At 40.6% G+C, this 21241-nt stretch overlaps 2 protein-coding genes across 7 annotated transcripts; both read right to left on the reverse strand.

Annotated features, from left to right (window-relative positions):
• Positions 1-245: 245 nt before the first annotated feature.
• cpz (carboxypeptidase Z) lies at positions 246-9028 on the reverse strand. Of its 6 annotated transcripts, none has more exons than XM_007544021.2 (13): positions 8710-9028; positions 8146-8187; positions 7602-7653; positions 6128-6450; positions 5800-6015; positions 4756-4952; positions 2642-2803; positions 2405-2563; positions 2172-2307; positions 1942-2081; positions 1722-1821; positions 1469-1614; positions 246-1079 (listed from the first exon to the last, which is right to left on the reverse strand). In XM_007544021.2, the coding sequence occupies exons 1-13, from the start codon at positions 8801-8803 to the stop codon at positions 876-878; spliced, it is 1971 nt and encodes a 656-aa protein (XP_007544083.1). In that variant the 5' UTR covers positions 8804-9028; the 3' UTR covers positions 246-875. The 6 variants fall into 6 exon arrangements, with proteins under 6 accessions (XP_007544083.1, XP_007544070.1, XP_007544076.1 ...); XM_007544008.2 differs by having other exon boundaries at positions 4717-4952; XM_007544014.2 differs by having other exon boundaries at positions 7602-7656.
• Positions 9029-10421: 1393 nt separating this feature from the next.
• On the reverse strand, positions 10422-13244 carry gpr78a (G protein-coupled receptor 78a). Its single transcript, XM_007544032.2, has 3 exons — positions 12165-13244; positions 11939-12052; positions 10422-11012 (listed from the first exon to the last, which is right to left on the reverse strand). Exons 1-3 carry the CDS (start codon positions 12947-12949, stop codon positions 10769-10771), a joined length of 1143 nt encoding a protein of 380 aa, XP_007544094.1. The 5' UTR covers positions 12950-13244; the 3' UTR covers positions 10422-10768.
• Between the last annotated feature and the right edge of the window lie 7997 nt (positions 13245-21241).

Raw genomic sequence — 21241 nt, forward strand, 5'->3', positions numbered from 1 at the left:
ATTTCGCCTGTGTTTTTTTTACCCAGAAGATAAGTGTGGGTAAGTCACAGCAAAGGATAAAGCTTTTTTTACTCTCTTCTGCATCCTCAGTTTGTCAGACACCCAATAATAAGGACATGTGAGATTTTAAATTCACACTGAAGCGCTAAACATTTGACTTTTTGATTCTCCAAAAACTGCGCTTAAAACTGGGGTCATCACTTAGTCTCTCTCGCCCTCTGCTGGCTAAAGTGAGGCAATTCAAGAGTCTTTAGACTTTTTAATAAAATAACTCGGGATAAAATATGTGACAGAATTTTATATCTATAGACTTATATTTATTTTTTTATGACCTGAAACAAGACTCAAAGCAAACCATTTTACTGTTCACACAGTGATGGCGCAGAACTGCTTTTATCAAAAGCAGTAGTGCAGAAGCTTTATAGAGGTTCAAATGTTTTTAAATGTGCCACTGCTGCCTTTTAGCTACAGAACAAAAGACAAAAACGGAAGAAAATTTGGCATTTATGACATGATATTAGAAATATTGAATTTAAAAACTGGAATATTTCAATCTGCTGCTCAATGGAAATAAAAAAATTCTATCCTATCAGGTGCCTGTTTCTACTCATGTCTCTACTGTGCACATCCTTTCTATTTTGTGTTACCTTTTCAACCCAAGTTAAATGCAGCTGCAGAATAATATTTGCTAAAAAAGCTTAAGAATGTAATTTTAAAACTTTTGAAAATGCATGGATGAAGATTTAGGTGGCTGACGACATCAGTGTCACAGCCGCTGGTACGTAGATGCCCCTGGAAGTACAGACGAGACTGGATGTGGGTCCATTCATTCTTCTGTGTCAGCACATCTGGATGTTCATGTTTCCAACATCTGTCTATACATTTTTCAGCAGCCAATTTGGGGATGACATGCCAGACTGGGAGAAGTAGTTCCACCACCACGGCTTCTCCTGCCGCTCTATTCCTTCCTCGGTGACAACCGGCTCGCCATGGCGCTCAAACTGGTTGTAGGGGTCAAATCGATCCCAGCTGTCTGCCGTGGGAAAGAGGTGGTCATCTATGTCTGGCTCCACTGGAAGCTGTTTGTGTGGAAAAACGGAGAGGTCAAGCGATCAAATGGGTATCACTCAGCAAACGGCACGCATAGAAGAAGGAAATGTCCTCTGTGCATCGACTAAATCAAAATGTAGCTGTTTTGATTTTGCAGTGAATTTTTACACAGAAGAGAAGCACATCTCTAAGCTAGTGAGATGTATGAATTGAAACTAAAGAAAATGCGAAAGTATTGTTAATCTTGTAGAATGTAGAGAAAAGTCTATTTATTATTATTATTATTATTATTATTATTATTATTATTATTAGTAGTAGTACGTTTAGTTCACCCTAAACAATTAGAGTTTGGAAGCCTTTGAATGAAACAGCAAACTTTAGAATACAAAGTACAAAGCAAGAAGTCGGGAATACAAACCTTCTCTAAGACAAAGTTGACCTGTCCAGCCTTGTTCAAGTTGTGAGGCAGGTAAACCCTCTTGCTGACCTTTGAGTAACCTTTGGCAGTGGCTGTCAGGATGTGAGTGCCTGGATTCACCAGCCTCCAGTAGTCTCCGTCCTCAGCTGCAAGTGAGTTAAGGTGAAATGAACAGAAACGGTGAAATTGCAAAATTCAACAAGATGTTTTTTTTTTCTGCACGAACAGAAACTTTGGATTTGTTTATTTTTACCTGTAGTGACATCTTTTCTAATCCCCCTGACAGAGACAGTTGCACCTTTTATACCGTTTCCATTTGTATCCCTCACAACGCCCTTAACTCCCCTGTGGACCTGTCCAGAGAGCAAGAGCACAATCACAACAACAATTCCCTCACAACCGAGTATAATTTGGTCTGGACTGAGCAAATGTAGCGCCACCAAACAGTCTAACTTTATTCTGTAGACACTTACAGACTCGAGAAAACTGAGCAGGGCTTCTTTATTCCTTTTCCATTCTGGGTAGAGCTCGGCCTCCGAGGGGAATTTGTCACAGCCAAGCTCCACTGTGATCTCCATACAGTTAGTGTGTAAGTAATTGAAATCAGACATACCTGCAGAAGGACAATAGGTGTTCAGGTAATGTTGGGAGCAGGTGTCAGGGTTAGGGTTAGCAAATGCGCTGCACTTTGAAGGCATCTCACCCCCAGCAAAACTGTACCACAGAGCGCCGTTGATGATGCCTCTGTTACGATAAAAAGAGGCCCCACACCGGTCCGTGTCATTGTTTGACATGGTGGCGTGAGCGTCAGCGTAAGTGCGAGCGAGCTGCTTGAAGATCTGAGCGTTGGAAGATTTATTGGTAGTGGAAAAGTCGAGACAAAGTGACAATAAAGTGTTTTTTTTGTTTTGGGTTTTTTTTTTCGTGAATCCCCACCTGTTCATCTGGAGTGGGTGAAAACATCTTCTCCTCTTGCGGGTGTCTGGAGAAGTCGAAGGGGTAGGAGACCACCAGCTCGCCTCCGTGGAGGCTGGCAGACTGAACAAACGGCAGTGACCTGGTCCACTTCATTACTGCGTAGGTCTCTGGCGCCACCTGCAGTTCAAAAGTTGGAACTACATGATGTAGGTTCAAGGCAGTTGAGATGTGAAAAGCCGTTTCATTTTCTTCTACCTTCCCAAACCAGTAGGAGTCAGGGATCGGGATGTGATCTATGCGGTAGTGCCTGCTGCGACGGTTCCGGTAGAAGACGGAGGTGAGGTCGGGAAAGTTGCGGTTCAGGTCGAGGTTCTGGGCATTAGCCCGTCCGCTTGTCCATCCATTTAGCAGATGACCCTAAAAGATTTGCGGCGTTAAAATGTGCTAAGTCTTGCACGAAGTGGAAGGTAACTGTGGGGATAACGCAAGATAAGTAGCAACAGTGGTTATGTGAAGAAAACTAAACTGTATTAGTCAGAATTTCTACAAGATGAATTTTAGACTTCTTTGTTAGTTCTATTGTTAACATGAAGACAAGACCATGTATCCATAATAATGAAGAGGAAACATGAAGACATTACGTAAGGCTTTTTCCTCAAGAAGAAGAAGAAGAAGAAAAAAAAACAATGTATGTGCATGGTTACATATTTGTAGAGTTCAGCCACTGCTAATTTCTTTATATTTTAAAATATAAAAACTTTTACATTTATATTTTCCTTTTAAAGAACCAGATTTCTCTGTAGTCATTTAAAGTTGCCTTGATCTATGTGTCCCCAGGTTTTCTGAATGTAAAGCTCATGTTTCTGCCCCTCCCCCCCCCATTTCTGGAGCATTACCTGATAGTTTTATTTAAAAAGGAACCTTAGCTCAAAAAGCAAGTTTCTGCATACAGAGCACTTAGCAAATAATCTATTGTAAATTGTCATAAGGTGTATTGTTAGTAGCAGTCTGATGCAGAAACACATATTTAGTTTAAATTGTTTTTAGCTAAATCAGTAAAGTATGGCAAACTTGACATTACCATCAGTTTGACTACCTGTAAAATAATATTTTGCTGAAACGAGATGATTATCAGAAAGCTGCAATAAAAGCATGATTATGTCGGTTCCAATCAAGGACACGCCGAAGATGCCTCCGAGTGCAAGATGTTGACTTTAATCAGTACAACAACACGGAAGTAAAGACGCATTAGTTTTGTTCAGGTTGACAGAGTGACATCTTCTGGATAACTTATTATTGACTTAGATGTTTTGCTTACAAACATCTGATGGAGCACTAAATGTTCAGATTATGTATAAAGGGCTAAGCTTCTATTTTATTATTTATGTTATGGAGCCAACCTAATAACCAAACTTTATGTGCTGCTGTGAGAAAAAAAAACTTTTAAAAATCCATAGATAAATGTTGAAATACTGGAGGATTATTGAGCAAGGCCACTTTAAAAGACCATAAAAAACTCTGGCTCTTTGAAAACAAAAATATAAACGAATGAGGGGTCATGTTGGGCAGCTCTGCATGCTGCCATATACATGCAAAAATATAGAAACAGTTTCCTCTTCTATATTTCCGATGTCGACCAGGAATCAAAACTTTCCCATTTTAGACACTCTTTGGGAATTACTAGCACACATGCAAAGCATGTTAAAAGACAAATTTCAAGTAGCTGCTCTTAACGAATTAAAAATTTGATCACAGCCCATCAACCAAGAAAAATACCGTAAATCGAATTAATATTTTAACCATGCAATGTAAGGCTCAGTTCTGACCAAAACTGGCTGAAACACCTTATTTCCAAACAGCAGCTTCCGTCTGACCTGATTGGAGGTATAAATACACACTCTGTGGCATGCACATAACCAGATAACAGAATAATGTCCATGCAGAGATTGGAGGCAAACGATTAGGTCTGATGTGTGAGTGAATGTGCAGAACATCCGAAAAACACAAAAGGCGTCGGTGCCCATTTTGGAAACATGCAACTTCCAGAGCCGGCTGAAGTGTTCAACCCTGTTGGAAGACATTTCTGAAAATGAAAACAGAGTCAACTGTGAATTTTATTTGTCCTTATCCCGACCTCACCGGTTGATCAACTTGAGGCCGGGATCGTTCCCAGACCAAGTGGAATGATCAGACAGTCAGAAAAAAAAAAACAGTTGATAGAAGTTTGCATTATTCAACGTTCAAAGCACAAGCAAGAGAAGCACAGAAGCCAAAAAAGGATTGAGAGCGGATAATGGTGGTTTGTTCTTCGTTTTGTTAACAATATTTACTTCCTGGTTGGAGAGCTCCGGGTCATTGCTTTCCTCTACCTCTGAGGCGGCCACCTCGTAACCGTCAGGGTTCATGGAGGCCAGAATGTGAATGCGAGTGTTGTTAATGATGGACTGAATTCGTTGGTTTCCCAGGGTGTACTCCGAGCACAGGTACTGCGCTAAGTAGATGAGCAGCTGACGTCCTAGCACCTCATTTCCATGCATGTTGCCAATCAACTTAATCTCTGGCTCCACTGCAGAAAATGAAAATGGAAATGAGCACAACAACAACAAAAAAAAACTTAATGCTTGGCCATATGGGTTGGTTTTTTTTCTCTCTCTTAGTAATAAACACATTCATTTAAAACTTGCATTCTGTATTTACTTGGATTGTCTTTGACTAATATTTAAATTGGTTTGATGTTCTGAAACACATTCCTCCTTCAGGACCTGAACAGCTTGCTGCTAGTGATGGGACCTTGAATTTATGCTCTCAACCAGAAAGTCTTGAAGGAAAATGTCCAACCATCTGTTTGTAACCTTGAGCTCAGTCAATGTTGGGTTATAAGGCAGTACCATGGTTCAGAACTCGTTAGAAAATCAAACTCTTACTTAGTAAAAAACAAAGGTTTTGGACTGGCCTCATCAAAGTTGGAATAGTAAATCCAAATGTATCATTTTTGGCATGACCTCAAACAGGTCATTTGGGCTCAAAAAGGATCAATTGTTGCTGAATTAAAACAATTCTGCAAAGAAGAGCGGGTCAAAATTCATTTACAGCGTGTAGAAGACTCTGAAAAAATATCGCAGATCCTCTATGATAATTATTGCTACAAAGTGTAGCTTAATTAAGTTTAGGAAGTAGTTACATAGAACCCATCTGGTCTGAATGACTCACACCCCCCAACAATAAATACAATGATTATTTGAAAACCACATTTCATATTTACTTTGGTTGTCTTTAACACTAAAAAGAAATTTAGTTGATGATTTGACTGATGACCGGAAACATTTGCATGTGGCTAAGAAGCGAAAACGGAAGAATATCTTTTTTCGCAGAATTGTTCTAAAAGTCACAACAGTGTGACGCTGTTCACTCACGCAGCTCATGATGTCCTGGGTTGTCGGTGAATTCAATAACCAACAGATCTCTGCCTTCGGTGCTCCGTCCGATGCTGTAGACATGAGAGATGTGGGAGCACTTGGCTGCCGTCCTCTTCAGTAAGCTGTACATCTGGGCGTTAGAGGCGTAGATGAACTGGATGATGGTGCTCGGTTCTTCGGGAGAGAGACTGGACAATGCCACCTCCTGTCTGGCTGGAGGGGTGAATGACGGGAATATGTGGGAGAGAACAGAGGGCTGGTTGTGTAGGTTTCAAACATTACGTCAGCACAAAGCGTCCAAGTGGCACAAGACTCTGATCTTTACCTCTCATCCCAGATAGCGGGTCAAAACAACCCTCCTCGTTTGCAGCAAAGAAGCGATCGCAATCCAGGAAGTAGGGCCAGGCCATCTCTATGGCCTCAAAGGCGTGCATGCAGTCTTTTCTCAATGCTTCGCATGTGCTGCGGCACGGTTTGATCATCTTGTTGTCCCGACAGGGCGAGGCAAGCACCGAACACCCTACGAGACGGATCTCGGGGGAGCACTCACCATTGAGGAGACCGTGGATGACACTCAGGAGGAGGTACTCTGCTCCTGACTCGGCTTCAAAACGACTCCGGTGACCAAGAATGTTGGGGAATATGGTTCTGTAGAAATGGGAGGGGGGAGATAAGAATGCTCTTATGGAAATATTTACATACACCCATTGCATCAATAGTTTGTGGAGCCATGGTTAGAAGCAATAACTTGATAAAGTCTCTAAATCTCTAAGATTCCATCAATTTCTCATGTTACTGTTGGAGAAATCTTGTCCAACTGTTTCAGTTCTTTGAATTTTCCACACATTTGTCTCTGCACAGCTGTCTTGAGACTCAGCAGAGCGTTTCAGTCAGGATAAAAAATGAAATTCGACTAAGTCAATGCAACCCTTGTTCATACATTATTATTATTATTATTATTATTATTATTATTATTATCTTCTTCATACGTTCTTGTTGATGCGATGGTTTGACATCATTGTCCTGTTGAACTAAGCTCTGAGCTAAGATTTTGTATCATTACAGATGAGATGTTTCTGATAAGATGCTGTTTAGTTTTAGCCTTACATAATAACATAGTGCTGCAAATCATAGCCAAACATCTCTACTTTGTTATTATGTGCAAGAGACACTGGAAGTAGTTTACTTAGCTACAACTTAGAAAACCTTAGTAGTCTCCTGGCTGCAAGACATAATTAAAACAATGCATATTTCATATTATTATAACTGTGCTGGGAAACTTTAGCCTTTTAGATGTGGCTCTTGGGTTTTTTGCAGTTTCTCTGAGCATTGTGAAGTCTAACCCTGGGGTGGGCCTCTACTCCTAGGAAGATTTCCAATTCATTCCATCTTCTGAATATTTATTCCTGATGTAAATAATTGACTTCAGTCAGTCTGAAAAAGACCCTGATTGACAAATAAAATATTTTACAGATAGGATCACTGTAGGCCTACTTAATCTTAAAGTACTTGAGTTCATTTTGTTGGCAGCACCCATCTGCCACTTAATGTATTAAACATAGAGGCAGAAAAATTTGTACCCAAAGTAATTCTTCCCCATGTCTGTACTGACAGGTATAAAAGTGTTCATTTTGCAAGACTGTAATCCCTGATAAGAGCTGATGTGAATTTAAACATTAATGTGGTTTATAAGTACAAGAGTCAGTTTCTTGTACTTAAGTAAATAAGTAAATAAATAAGTAAATAAATAAATAAATAAAAAATTGGGAGTAATGTCTTTGTTCTGCTGCATGACTCACGTTGAGTACTCCAGATCATTGCAGTAGCCCAGGTTCAGCTCTGTGCAGGTATCTGCTGGAACAAAGTAAAGGTAGAGAAAGTTTATTACAAAAATAGTTCTGATGGAGCAAGAACATTTTAAATTGTTTCTCTGTTTTTTTGGGTTTTTTTGGACAATAACACTGTATTTCTCTTCAAGGTCACACATACACATAGATGGGATAATAATAATAATTAATAATAATTTTACATTTTAGAGCAGTACTTTGTAGCTTTGCAAATAATGTGTTCATCAAAGCAATAAAATAAACTCACTTTAATGTGGCTCTTCAGATTTTTTTCTAGACTTTCAAACATGTTATTTAAAAAAAGTTTAGCACGAGTGATTGATTATCTTGAAGTAGCATTTTGTATTTGAAACAGCTTATTCTTCCACAAAGGACAACTACAGCTTGAAAACAGCATACTTCAAAGATATTTCACGTGTAAGATTTACTTTACTTGGCGCTTCTATATTTTATGAACTCAACTCCGTGTAGAAAGAAAAGCTAAACAGACACATACGTGTTTCATCGTGTGCGTTGCTGCTGCTGCTGCTGCATCTTCCTGTGAGGAAAATCAAGAATGATACACACACACACACACACACACACACACACACACACACACGCACACACACAAAACAAAAGCAATGAATCCCAAACTCAAAGCCAGGGGGCGACATCTTCAAACGTACGACGAACTGAATTTGAAAGAGTTTACTGTGAGTTAACAAATAAAGAGAGTTGTGGGTAAAAACAATAGAAACCCGTGAGAGGTTCCAACTTTATACGTCCCGAAATTAGTCTGAGAAACAGAACAATGAGAGAAAACGACGAGTACAACAATCAGTTAGTGCAACTCAACTTTTTTTTTTCTTTTTTAGCACATAATAAATGATTTCTAAACACAGGTTTAAATGCTGAACTGACAGAATCATCCACTGTCCTAAATGAAAAAAAGCGGTCCAGTGTCTCCTATTTTCGCCCCCAGGAGAACTTTGCATTTCGGCCTCTGATTGCGATGTGGGAAAAAAAAAAAAAAAAAAAAAAAAAAAAAAACTTGAGCGCGGCCATTGTCTTCTCTTACCTAAAAATTCGTCTCCCGGATGACACGGCTGTTGCGGGGCGCAAAAGCAACTCCGCGCCAAGAAAAACAGCAGCGCCGAAACTTCCAAATGCATGCTGCGCTTCAAGGAAGCAGCTTGTGTGATGTGGCAGTAAGTTTGGTTGAAGCTACTGCCTTTCCTTTTCCTTCCTCGTCTGAGCTCCCTGATAATTACCACCCACAGCACAGAGCTCCGTCCTTTGTCTGCTGTGCAGAGAGAGCATCCCTGACCCGAACATGGGACTGCGGCTCTTTGCTGCGCCGATCATATTTCACTCCGTGTGTGTGTGTGTGTGTGTGTGTGTGTGTGTTGGAGCGAGAAAAAGAGAGCAGAGGAACGTGGCTTGTGTGGTGACTAAAGTTAAAATGAATGTAATAAAAGCTTGTGAGGCACCCAACGATGCCTCTCCCCGCCTTCCTCCATCTTTACTCTGCGCTTACTTTCCACGCTTTTACATCCTCAAAACAATGCACCATTATGTGGAGCTGCTACCTACCTGACAGGGGTTCCGGAGGCTTCCAATTAGATACATGTAACGCTTAGAGGAGAAATTTAGGGCTCTGGATTTTTTTTTTTTTTTTTAGGAAAATAAACATGTCTACAGTTATAAAGACACGGCTGCTACTACTTAGCAGCCTCATCTTTAGGCCTCTCCACATATTTTCTACCAGACACAAGTCAGGATTCTGTTTGGGCCACTCCAAAAATGTCAATGTCGACTTTCAGTCATCAGATCAATGCTGGTAAACTTAAAATGTAACATTTTATCTACGTTTATATTTACATCTGACAGTGTAATGAATAATTCTGGGCTTCACTACATCTCTTCCTATAAAGTATAGATTAGGCACAAGTGTAAAGACTTGAACAAGCTTTGATAAGCGTCAAACTGTGATGACTTGGTGGCTTTGTGAGAACACCTTCAAAACTGCATGTCTTTTTGGATGTTCCAGGTGAACAGTGGTCTGTATCAAACGCGATGAACCAGCAAGAGCATCATGGGTAGTCAAGACTGGCGCCTGTAATCCTGCGCAACGCTAATGTCGCTCAAAGTGTTCAAGAGGTCAATCCGGGCTCTGACAGAAGGGTGTTTGTTCGATCATTGAGATACAAAGCTGCAGACCAGTCAGGATGGAAATGCTGACCCCCTGACCACAACTAAAACCAGCAATATGGGCAGCGGAAGAAGATAGCCCGGTCCGATGAATCACATCATCTTCAACATCCAGAGTATGACTGAAGATGGGATCTAAAAAAAAAAAAAAATTAAAAAATCAGCTACTGCTGTTGACCTCAAAATTTGATCCAGTCGGGTATATGTGAGACGTGCTGAACAAGGTGGACACAATGTTAGGCTTTATCAGTGTGTAAGTAGACCCTTCGAAAACTGGCCATCCAGTGACACTATTTTTAAGTCCATGTCTAGTCAAACACAGAAAAAAGAATCAGATGCTGAAAGTCAGGATTGGCCAGGACGTTTCATCAACCTTTCACCGTTTATGCAGTTTAGATGATTGAATTTATCACTTTTTGTGGCTTTTTTAATTAAAATTCTACGTTGGGATCACTTTTACATGAGGTGACAACTGGAGCGTAATGAGCCACATAATGCCTGTGTCTGATGAGCTCATGCTTGACTCAGCGTGTCTCTGGCTGTGGGGGGGTTTGGATCGCCTTCTTGCTGTGATTTAATAGTTTTGGACGTTTATTTTTATTTTGTGCACAACAATAACACTTCATTAACACAAGAAGTAATATCAGCTGTAACATTTTTCCAACAGCCTCTTACAAAACTCACTGTTACATCACTCCAGAGACACACATCAAGACGGCGATAAACAGGATGCTTTAGTTTTCAGCGCACCAACATAGCAGCCATGCAGACAGCGGTAGGGTCTGGTACACTCCGAGATTTACTTGGTCTTTGTACCAGAGCGGTGTGTTCAAGTGACCTCCCTGGGCTAGGTCTTGACCTCCAAACAATAACTTCTGCCCTTGACAAGGCACAGACTACTAACAACTAACTCAGACCAGGCGATTTCAAGTTATCCTCTCAGGAAAGTTTTCATTCGTGGCGTCCCACATACTGCCAGTGCTGTGCGCAGACAGGAAGTAGTGATCCTTTCTCACTATACGGTAGATGACGTTCACCAGGACCTTCCTGTACTGATGTCGCAGAAGACAGTAAACGAATGGATCGCTGGATGCTTTGGCGTAGACCAGGCATTTGGTAGCGATGCCCCAATGTCGGGGCACGTCCACCGAGGGCAACAATTCTACAAGCCTGCAGGAAGAGGAAAGCAGGAGAAAGACACTTAAGACACTTGTATATTATATTATTTATAGTCAAAACAAACTGACAGAGACCCTCTCAGGGCTCATATTCCTGCCAGGAAAGTGGAGGATTCAGGGAGCTTTTGTAAAATATTAAAGATTGCCATTGGATAATTTCAGACAGTGAATGACCAGGGGTTAGTGATAGATTTTTATGATGCATGTTTTATCTATAACTAGTAGAACAGAGTAAAACCTTTACTGTCCCTCTGAGTAGAAAAATATATTTCTATATAACTAAATACAATTTATTTTGTTTGTTAAATAATCTCCACCACTCTTTGGAAATTTTAAGTCATTTTACCAAAGAAAGCAGTTTTTCTATGAGTGAAAATTGTGTTCATTTACAATATCATAAAGTCTTCAGAGAGGCATTGCAGATTTAAAAGTTGCTTGAACAAGACCGAGAACTGTATGGTTGCTGCCAGTGAAACAAACCAATTAAGTATTTCCTTAGTCCAGGATATGCTCAGGAGCAATGCCACTTGTTCTACTTTACATATTTTTATTTTTATCCTATGTATCAGTAGATTTAATGCAGCTGTTTAAATATGTTTTTTTTTATGTCCTGTGATTTTCACAATCTATTTCTTGTCTTGCATAGCCTTTTGTGACTGTCTGTGAAAGTAACTAATTAAGTCATTCAAATTTAAACAAATGTAAAGTAGTTATAATATTTACAAAGCAAAGCCCATTCTTAACATCACTGATCACAAAAACCGGTCTGACCTGACACGAAAAATTACATTTTCAGGATAAAGAGGCGTTAGTGTCGAGATGTTGACCTCGGATGCTTTTCGACACGTCTGTTGTGCCACATTAACAAAATAGAAACACATGTTGAAGACACACGTCAGCTCCAGAGTAGCCTGTTACCTCGTTATGACATACGGTGAAAAGCAGATGATGAAGGAACCGATGAAGATGCAGATCTTCTTAGCGGCTCGCCGCCTTCTCTTCCTTTGTTGGGCCAGACACCTCTCCTTTACACTGACAGACAGACAGAGGACAAAACATGACTGACATAAATAAGCGCAAAAGTTACAAAATAGCAAATGAATATTTCGTGTGTCCTCTCCCTCTACCCTCCACCATTCTCCACCTGGGGTGAATATCCACCAGCAGAAGCAGAGTTTGCACGGTGATGACATCTATCCTCTTGCAGTGCGACCTGGCCACTCTCAGAACCTTCAGGTAGGCGCAGCAGAGGACGAAGAGGCAGAGCGCGAAGCTGCTGCAGTGGAACAGCGCCGTGAAGGTGACATAGGCGCTCCGACGCGACGCCCCCTCAGCGTCCAGGTGCAGCGTGCATGAGGCGTACGTGTGGCTGTACGCCCCCCAGCCCATCATCAGCTGGATCAGGGAGAAAGTGAGGGAGTGGAGCCAGGAGTAGGACACGATCACAAGCGCGTCCCGGTAGCGCATCTTGCTGGAATACCTGAGAGGAAACACCACCGCCACCCACCTGTCCACGCTGAGCGCGGCCATGCTCAGCATGGCGTTGCAGGTGATGAAAGTCTCGGTGAAACTCACGGCGCGACACAGCGGGTCCCTCAGGGGCTTCGCGCTGCTGGCCACGCCGAGAAAAGTGGCCGGCATGTTGATGAGAGCGAGGATGACGTTGGAGATGGAGAGATTTAGGGTGAAGATCCCCGGCACGTGGGATCGCAACTCTGCGCTCTGGGTGAAGCATAGCAGCACCGAAAAGTTCGTCAAGAGCGCGACAACTGCGGAAACCACGACGGAGCCCTTCAGGAGGAACTGCGGGATGCTCATTTCCTGCAGTTCCGTGTTAGCTGCCTCGGTGGAGGGGGGGACGCTGTGGAGGGTCCTCCACGCGCTCAGCTCCTGCCCACCTCCAGCTGTCACAAACCAGCCCTGCCACATGCCGAACGCCCTCACGCGCGCGGACCGCTGTCCAGTGCTGAAATGTCCAAACAAGGATTTCCTGTCGGTTAAAAATGCATCACAGACAAAGTGGGCAAGCGCTGCTTTTTCACACAACTGCTGACAAAAGTCTCCTTAATCCGAACATTAACAACTTCTGTTTAACCCGGAGTGAAAAGCTACATGCAGATGAGATTACAAACTGAGCTTTCTGTACTTATTCCCGCTCATGCGCACTGGTCGGCCGGCGCCTCCTTCCTCTCTAGAAATACCGTGCGCGAGACACGTGTAGCCGGTGTTTGGCTCATGTGAATTTGAAGAATATTCACACAGAAGCTAAAGTTAAGAAGATAGATGCGGATGTCACGGGGCAGGCATCCCCCGTGACATAACACACACGCGATTATTCACAAAATAAATGTATGTATGTATGTATGTATGTATGTATGTTACAAACATTCCTATTACAAACAATACCCTTCTACATAACACTTTGCCTATCAGCCTATCAGTGGTCACAATGTTCTGCCTGATTGGTTTTCATGCTTGCTCAGCATGAAAACAAAGCTACATTCACTATCTCACACTTCGACTCAAAACAGTATGAAAATAAGCACTGAGGAACTCCTTTACTGTTTTTTTTTAATAAGTGATTTGAACAGTTCATCTGTAGTTTTTTTTTTTATTTTTTATTTACATCTACACCTGGGCTGGTGTCCAGGGTTCACACTGGACAGGTCACAGTCCCATCACAGGACCCTGAAAAATAACATTGAATAAAGTTTATTAAGAGAAATGGCAGATTAACAAGGGGGAAAATTATGTCTAGTTATCTTTAAATCAAATCATGTTTATTAAGCACTTAGTGTTGGTAACACACCAGTTTTTGCTGTTGAAAATGTAGCTAGCTGGTCAGTAAAAAAAAAAAATCCTTCCACCATGAAGACGATGTGGAGGTTCATCCTCAGAGCTAGTTGTTGATCTGGTGGAGTCACAGCTTCTTCTGAGACAGGAAAGTCTTTATGTTTCCTAACACCTGATCTCTCTGGCTTCAGGTGTTAGAACTGAATCTTCATTTGCTTAGACTGCAAAAATATGTTGAAGATAAAAACATTGATGAACAAGTTATAACAACTTCACAATATCAAAGTCATACGGAGCTTAATTAAAACCAGGTTAAGTTTATGAAGAAAAGTATATTAAGTCGCAACAAACAGAGCCTCCATGCAGTTATAACATGAATGATATAGTAATAATCATAAAATTTCACAATAAAATTGATTAAATAATTATTTCTGAAACCAACGTAAGTTTGTTTATATCTTTATTGCACCGTTTATAATTAAACGAAGATAATTAGCAATTTGAACCAAACTTACCACCAGCTAGCAACACGTTAGCAACCTTCGTACCTTCAGTTCGGTTCCTTTCGTGACTCACATTTCATTTCCATCCGGTTCTTGTCCAGTTGTGTTGTCGTCTAACTCCGACTAGGACGTTACATGCTTGAATTTACCAAAACTACTAACTATTATCAAGTCTCTCTCTATTTTTAAGGCAATACTCTGTGAGTAAAAATGGCACATTTGAACAGCGTCTGTTATCTTCTCTGGCTCATGGATTCTTCTTCTTTTCTTTTTATGGCGCTTTTCAAAAAAAAAAAAACCTGAAAGTGTGCAATACCGCCACCATCTGGTCTGGAGTGTGAACTGAAGCTAATGCCGTTCACAATCAGATCTTACATCATATCTGAAAATGGATTCGGTAAAAACAGCTTCCGTGTTTTAGTTAAAAAACTGAAAACAACAGATCGTATTCGGAGAGATGTAAAACTGAAAGGTACCTGCTACATTTAGTTTTAAGGACAAATATTGTTTTTGTTGTAGAACCTCTGTCACTAAACTGTCAATGTTAGATATGTTGAGGCATGAATACATTATTTGTTAAACAACATTAAAACAAGTTCCACTGTTAAGATTATTATTATTTTTTATTCTTTGCCATTTTAACAAAAATAATAAAAGATTATGAAGGCACCTAAAAAGGCATACTTTATTAGTCTAAAGTATACACTGAGATGTAATTTAAAACATACTGAAATTAATAATTTAAAGTAAGCGTTAAGTGAATTTTATAAAATTCTATTTTGAGGATATATTTTAAACTATACACAAAATATCTTTAAAAGATATTTTAAACATATTTAAAATATATTTTAAATGTACACTAGAGCAAGGGTATATTTGCACTTGGGCAAATATATATTTTGTTCACTTAAAGAACACTTTTATTTAATAAATTTTTTTCAAAGCTATAACGCTAAAATTGGTACAAGCATATTTTTTTAGTATACTTCGTATATATTTATAGATAGTGCACTTAATAGTATACTTAAAATATATTTACACAAATGTAAGTATATTTGAAGTATAATAAAGTACTTTTCACTTGGGGCCCATCAGAAGAAATGTTCTTTTGAGGTTAGGACCATACTGTGGATTGAGTTTAGGTTCAGTCTACAATAAGGATTAGCATTAGACAATAGAAATAAATTAAAAATGAATGGGAGTCAATGCAAACTCCTTGTAAAGACAGACAGACATACAATATATATGTGTGTGTATATATGTGTGTATGAGGGGGAATGCAGTGATAACTTGCTGTGCTGCATTTAATCTTCCCAGCCCCCCCTCATGTTTTCAGTTCTTTCTGTCTCCAGTCATTTAATCTTCACCAGTTTCCAGAAGATTGCGTTCAGCGTGTGTCTCTATAATTTAATACCTCTTTTTCCCTTTTGTCATTCTGCTCTGCCCAGTAGGGCTGCTGCCACTGAGCATGTTTATTAAGGAAACCCAACCTGTTGTTTCAGAGACACAAAAGGGAGTGAAATGGTAGGGGAAGAAGGAGGGATGACTCCCCCCTTTTTTCATGGTGAATCCCGCTGAGTGATCACGTGTTGCTGGTCTGGGTTCTGCAAAGCAAGTGACCGATGGCACGGATGATGGAGAACTCCTGCTTCTAGACAGAAAGTCCACGGCGCTCCCCTCTGAGCCACCATACCTCAGGCTGTATGAATACTGAACGCTATGAGTGAGTGCTATTACATAACTCAGTCCCCACAGTTGGCAGCAGCTAAATCATGTTTTTTTTTTTCTGAAATAGCTCAGAGGAGGAGATGTGGTGTTGATATGACGCTTTTGCATTAAAAAACATATTCAACTTATATTTTTTTTTTCCCACCATTAAAATCACACATTTTTTGGGCTCACTACTCTCCTAGGAGCCCATAGAGGAGCTTGGTGTTGATGTTGTTTACTTGCTCTAGATTTTGCTTTGACTCACAGACCGGTAGAAAACATGTGGTTCCCTTCTCCTCAATTACTGAAGATTACAGTTCCAGTGTTCTCTGGCTGAGCTTTTTTTGTTGTTGTTTTTTTTGTTTAATTTGAAATGTGTCTTCCAGATGTTCCTATTAGTCCTGTCACATACATTAGATAGTACTCTGTCTAGCTCTTTGATCATTTGGCTAAAAAAAAAAAAGCTAAACTGACATTATCCTCTTATATTACTTAAATACAATTAATTAGGCTGGTTTATGAGCCACCATACCTCAGGCTGTATGAATACTGCCAGCTCCTAAACGCCCTCCTGTGTCGTCACCACCGACTTCAGAGACTCACAGCGGCAAAATCTGTCAGGGTGATCAAGTGTTGCTCATATAACGCATAAAACGAGGAACCTTTACTAATTAATAAAATCAGAATTAGAATTTATTCATCCAACACTGCAGATGATTCATTGGTGCACTTCACAAAATTAATAATGGGGAAAGGGCATTATGTGGAAATGCTGAAGAGCACAAATGCATTTTAGAAATGAACTTAGCATTAGCTAAAGACAGGCTGAAGAACAACAAAGTCAATGTTTTGGAGTGACCGTCACAAAGTCCCGATTTCAGTCCCTACGGAAAATTTGTGCTCAGGTCTCAAATGTAAAACTAGCAAACAAACCATAACTCTGCTACACAAGGAGGAATTTCAGCAAACGTTACAGATAAACTGTAAGAAGCTTGTGGAAAAAGATTTACCGAAGTCATTTGTTTAAAGGCAAGTCTAAGAAATATAATGTATACCTCTACATTAGCAGAAAATGACTAAATATCTCGCAAGATGTTCGCCCTTCTTCATTGAAGCAGCTGGCAAAAAGAAATTATTACTGTTTTGTCACAACTGATCGGTTTGGTCTGATTTGATGTCGGAAAAAGACAGAAAGATATGGTTGTATTTTTAAGCAGCAAACGCTACCAACTGGTTTCAGATGCATCTGTGCAAGACCTAATAGCGTATCATTCCTCGAAGGTGTGTACGTGTCCTCAGTCCGCAGAAATCTGGACCTCTAGTTTGGTCGCAGCGGCCGTTATCCTCATTGAAAGACTGAGTCAGCTTTATAGCTGCAACACAAGCCAATTAGCCTGTTCCTTCAAGCACTAAGGCTGAGAAACACACATAACAAGTTCAACACACCCACATGAAATTCATCAGCACATGCACTGGCTGCCATACTGCCAATGTGAGCACACACTCCACCCACGCAGTGGTCACAAGATGTGAAAAATGTAGCTGTATTATTCAAGATCCACAGACGCAACGGTTGTGTAAGAAGAAAGAAGGACATGAGGGGAAATGTGGCAGGCTGGGACAGAAAAAGACAAAAGGGAGGCAGTGAGCTGGCTGCTTGCCAGAAGAAACAAACGTTTTCTGTCACACAGACTGTGGCTGTATTTGGACATTTGTTAGATTGACAAAAGATTGTTTTACTGTCTCTCAGCATGTAGAGGACTCCCAATTCAAATCCAAAAGTAATTCTCCTAAATTAAGAGTTTTTTCCAAATGACCTCAGCTTTTTGTGTTGTTGTCTGACTCACTGTCTCTTTCTTTTTTTTTTCCCTTTATTTATTTTCAAATAAACCTGCTTAGAATCTCCTTTGTCTCCAGCCTCCAGATCCGCAAACATTAAAATGAGCATCTCAGCGTGGCCACCTCCACTCTAGCCCTCCAATTCTAGCCAAATGTAGCAGGATTTTTCTCTTTTTAGATTTTCTCTATCAAACATGCAGGTTGTAATTATGTAATTGTACAGGTCAAAAATATCATTTTGACTCTCTCTGCAACAAGTGATGTACATTTCTCCAGACTCTACAAGCTTCGAATACACAGATGCTGAAATCACGGCGCGTTCTTGCCGTGATTTCAGCAAGAAATCACGGCAAGAGCCAGGTTGTAAAGGCTCTCTTTACAACCTGGCTAACTTCAGCCAGGTTGTAAAGAGAGCCTCTGTGAACATCCGTTTTCAAGTCTTACCACAGATTCTTGTTGGGGTTAAGGCCTTGACACATGAATATACTTTGATTTAAATCCCTCCATTGTAACTCTGGGTCTATGTTCTCATCAGATCTTAAGACTTTCACTTTTCAAAACTTATGCTTCGCTCCATGTTCCAATGTGGCTACAGTCTGCCTTGGGTGATGTACAACGTTAGCTTTTCAGGGATCAACGTCGAGGTCAAAAGAAGCTCGACTTTGGTCTCGTCTCACCAGAGCGCCTCGTTCTGCATCAATGGTCTCAAACTTGGTCTTCAAGCGCGGGTGTTCTCCAGCTTTTATGTTCCTTATGTTGTGCAATTGGATTTTACTCATCTGTGAGAACATTTTCATACTGCTTATGTTTCCCTTGGAAAATTTGATTCACGTCCGTTCTGATTCCCATCTGACTTTCTTTCCTGTTCCACTTTTTTCTGCTAAAGTTTGACTTAGGAAATGAAGCATAAGCTTTGAACGTTAAACCACTTGGTTAGTTTGAGTGAAACTCCCAGTCAGAGTAAACATTTCAAAATATTGAACCTCCAGGGCAGAAACATGTAGCAACGTCCATAACGTCCAGACAGAGAGGCTGCTTAAAATCCCCAAATGCCAAATTATTTATCTAAACGCTGACTAATCGGGAACAATAAAAGCAACAATTGAATTTTACAATAGCAGTAACGGCTAACAGATGTTTTTTTTTGTTGTTTTTTTTCTTCGTATGGTATTCTATTCCACAAGACATGATGAGTGTAAACCAAATACTCAAGCTTTGGTGAAGCCAGAGTTGTTTAACAAATCCTGACATTTGCAATGAGGCTGACGTGAGCACGTCAAACCAATAAAACCGGAAGCTGAGGAAACACAGAAACAAAATGAGTGATAGAAAAGTTATGTTTAAAATAGGAACCACGCTCTGACGATTCAATACAAAAAAATAGCAGACAGGATTGCTGCAATCCTATTTTAGTTGGATGCCTGCACAAGTCATTAGAAACAGTTACGGCTCAACCGGAAGCCGGGATGCTGACAGGTAAACCAGCCATGTGTTCAGTCCTAGAATCCATTGTTCTGATTAATACAGAGTCCTCACGGTAGCTTCATCTGAAAACGGCTCATTGTTCTGCGCAGTCCCACAGTAACACTTTCAGTCCGAGCCTGCAGCTCTGCTTTTCAGTCCAACATTTTTCAGATCCAGAACAGGAGGCCGCGCTTTACGTCTCCTGGCTCCCGTTCTCTGGCCGGGTAACAAACCTTAATTCCCTCCGCGCCTTCAAATCCAAGACAAAAACCAAACTGCTTAAGAGGGCTTATAGTTAATTACCTACAGTCTTTTTACACAGCCATCTATCGTACTGACTGCCTGTACTTGACTTTTAGCATACTGCGTATCTCTTTTCCCAGTTTTGTATCTTTTTTTGTCCAGTAAAAGGACAGAATGCCAGTTTTTGTAGTCATACTGATCAGTCAAAGAGCTTCAGGCACATTCACCCACTGGCACTCACAAACGGCCACATTTATGTTGATGCGCGCAGAGTTGGTAGGCTTTTGGGGTGAAGTGCCTTGCCGATGGGTACATTGACATTGATATTACTTTAGATTCATAATATATTGGAAATGGAAATTTCGTTGAATTCTGTTCAGTGACAATAAATGCTATCTATCTATCTATATTTAGAATATTTTTGTCAAATATGTCATCTCTGTAGTCATGTCTGAAGAACAGGCCTCCACGTGGAGCGTAGATTCAGGGGAAAGTAGTTAAGAGTAAAGCTGTATTTAGATGCAGCCATGCTAAATAAAAAAATTAAAAAAAACTACGAATGCTGAAAATGTTACTTTTACGAGCTCTTAAAAGTAATATCTGTGTTTTAAACTGCATGGATAACAATGAGTTGAACTGAATGAAATTAATGAAAAAACGAACTAACTTGAAGACACAGAGAGTGGCATGCAGAGGGAAGTCTTGCAGCAGAGTCTTATTTCTCTGAAAGACGGAGAAGTTCCAGACCGAATCTCAGTAAAAACAATTTGTGCTTTCAGTGGAATTCATGGAATTTCAGACCTCGTTAAATCTCAAAGAAGAAAAAAAAAGAAAAAGAAAAAACTACGTAGCCCGGGGAAAGCACATATTATTGCAAGATTCCCTGAAGTAGCTGTCACCGGCAGCAGTCTGGTGTTGCAAGTCCAGCTTTGCCCCTTAATGTGAGATAGGATCAAATTTGAAAATGAAGACAGAGAAGGTAGAGATTTGAGCAAAAACACTGATTATGAGGCCAAATGGCTGCGCCAAGCTTTGTCCAGTAGTCAAGGCTGTGAGAGATGTGATGATGGTATTGTGGAGCAGGATAGTTGTGGGCTGAGGTGGTGTGCAGATAGCGATCTTAAAAACTTTGTCAGGTTTGCGTTTATTCTCCTCCTTTCGCCATGTGCTGCACGCAGTAGCTCTGATCAGCAAAACAGTGAGTCATTTGGGGAGAGTATTATTCCAGACAGATGGAAGTAGTTAGGGCCTGTGCTACTGTAACGCCTTCACTGAATCGATTTTTTTTGTTTGTTTTTTTAGACAGTCCAAGCTGTCTGAAGCGCTGCAGCAGTAGCATATGTCCGATGAGTAGTCTGCGCCTTTAACGGTGCAGCAGCCTGAGTGACTTACTGCCAGGACAGTTGATGGAGTTGCACAGACTTTGTTCAGCTCTGCTTACTTTATCAAAGAGAAATCAGGAAATTTGCTTCTTGGAATCTGGATGGTAGTTTTTAAAATGATTGGCATCGTAAACATTGTTCAAGATGTTAGTTTCACTTAGACGATTTAGTTTAGAAAACTATTTGGCACCGTGTAAGTAAGAAATATGCACAGGAGGAGCCGTCTTCAGATGTCGGCTGACCACATCTTGAAATTTGGACGCTGCCTTCAAGACTTAAGTGCTGTC

Source organism: Poecilia formosa, unplaced genomic scaffold (assembly GCF_000485575.1).
Source record: "Poecilia formosa unplaced genomic scaffold, Poecilia_formosa-5.1.2 Scaffold11, whole genome shotgun sequence".
NCBI classification, from domain to species: domain Eukaryota; kingdom Metazoa; phylum Chordata; class Actinopteri; order Cyprinodontiformes; family Poeciliidae; genus Poecilia; species Poecilia formosa.

What these genes read in the sequence shown, in the direction of transcription:
- cpz (XM_007544001.2), bottom strand. Translation starts at nt 8,803, where the DNA reads ATGCATTTGGAAGTTTCGGCGCTGCTGTTTTTCTTGGCGCGGAGTTGC. An exon ending in CACCCACTCCAGATGAACAG is followed by an intron (nt 2,308 to 2,404) that starts GTGGGGATTCAC and finishes TCCAACGCTCAG; the next exon opens with ATCTTCAAGCAGCTCGCTCG. An exon ending in TAGAAAAGATGTCACTACAG is followed by an intron (nt 1,615 to 1,721) that starts GTAAAAATAAAC and finishes ACTCACTTGCAG; the next exon opens with CTGAGGACGGAGACTACTGG.
- gpr78a (XM_007544032.2), bottom strand. Translation starts at nt 12,949, where the DNA reads ATGTGGCAGGGCTGGTTTGTGACAGCTGGAGGTGGGCAGGAGCTGAGC. An exon ending in CTGGTGGATATTCACCCCAG is followed by an intron (nt 12,053 to 12,164) that starts GTGGAGAATGGT and finishes TCTGTCTGTCAG; the next exon opens with TGTAAAGGAGAGGTGTCTGG. An exon ending in TCACCGTATGTCATAACGAG is followed by an intron (nt 11,013 to 11,938) that starts GTAACAGGCTAC and finishes CTCTTCCTGCAG; the next exon opens with GCTTGTAGAATTGTTGCCCT.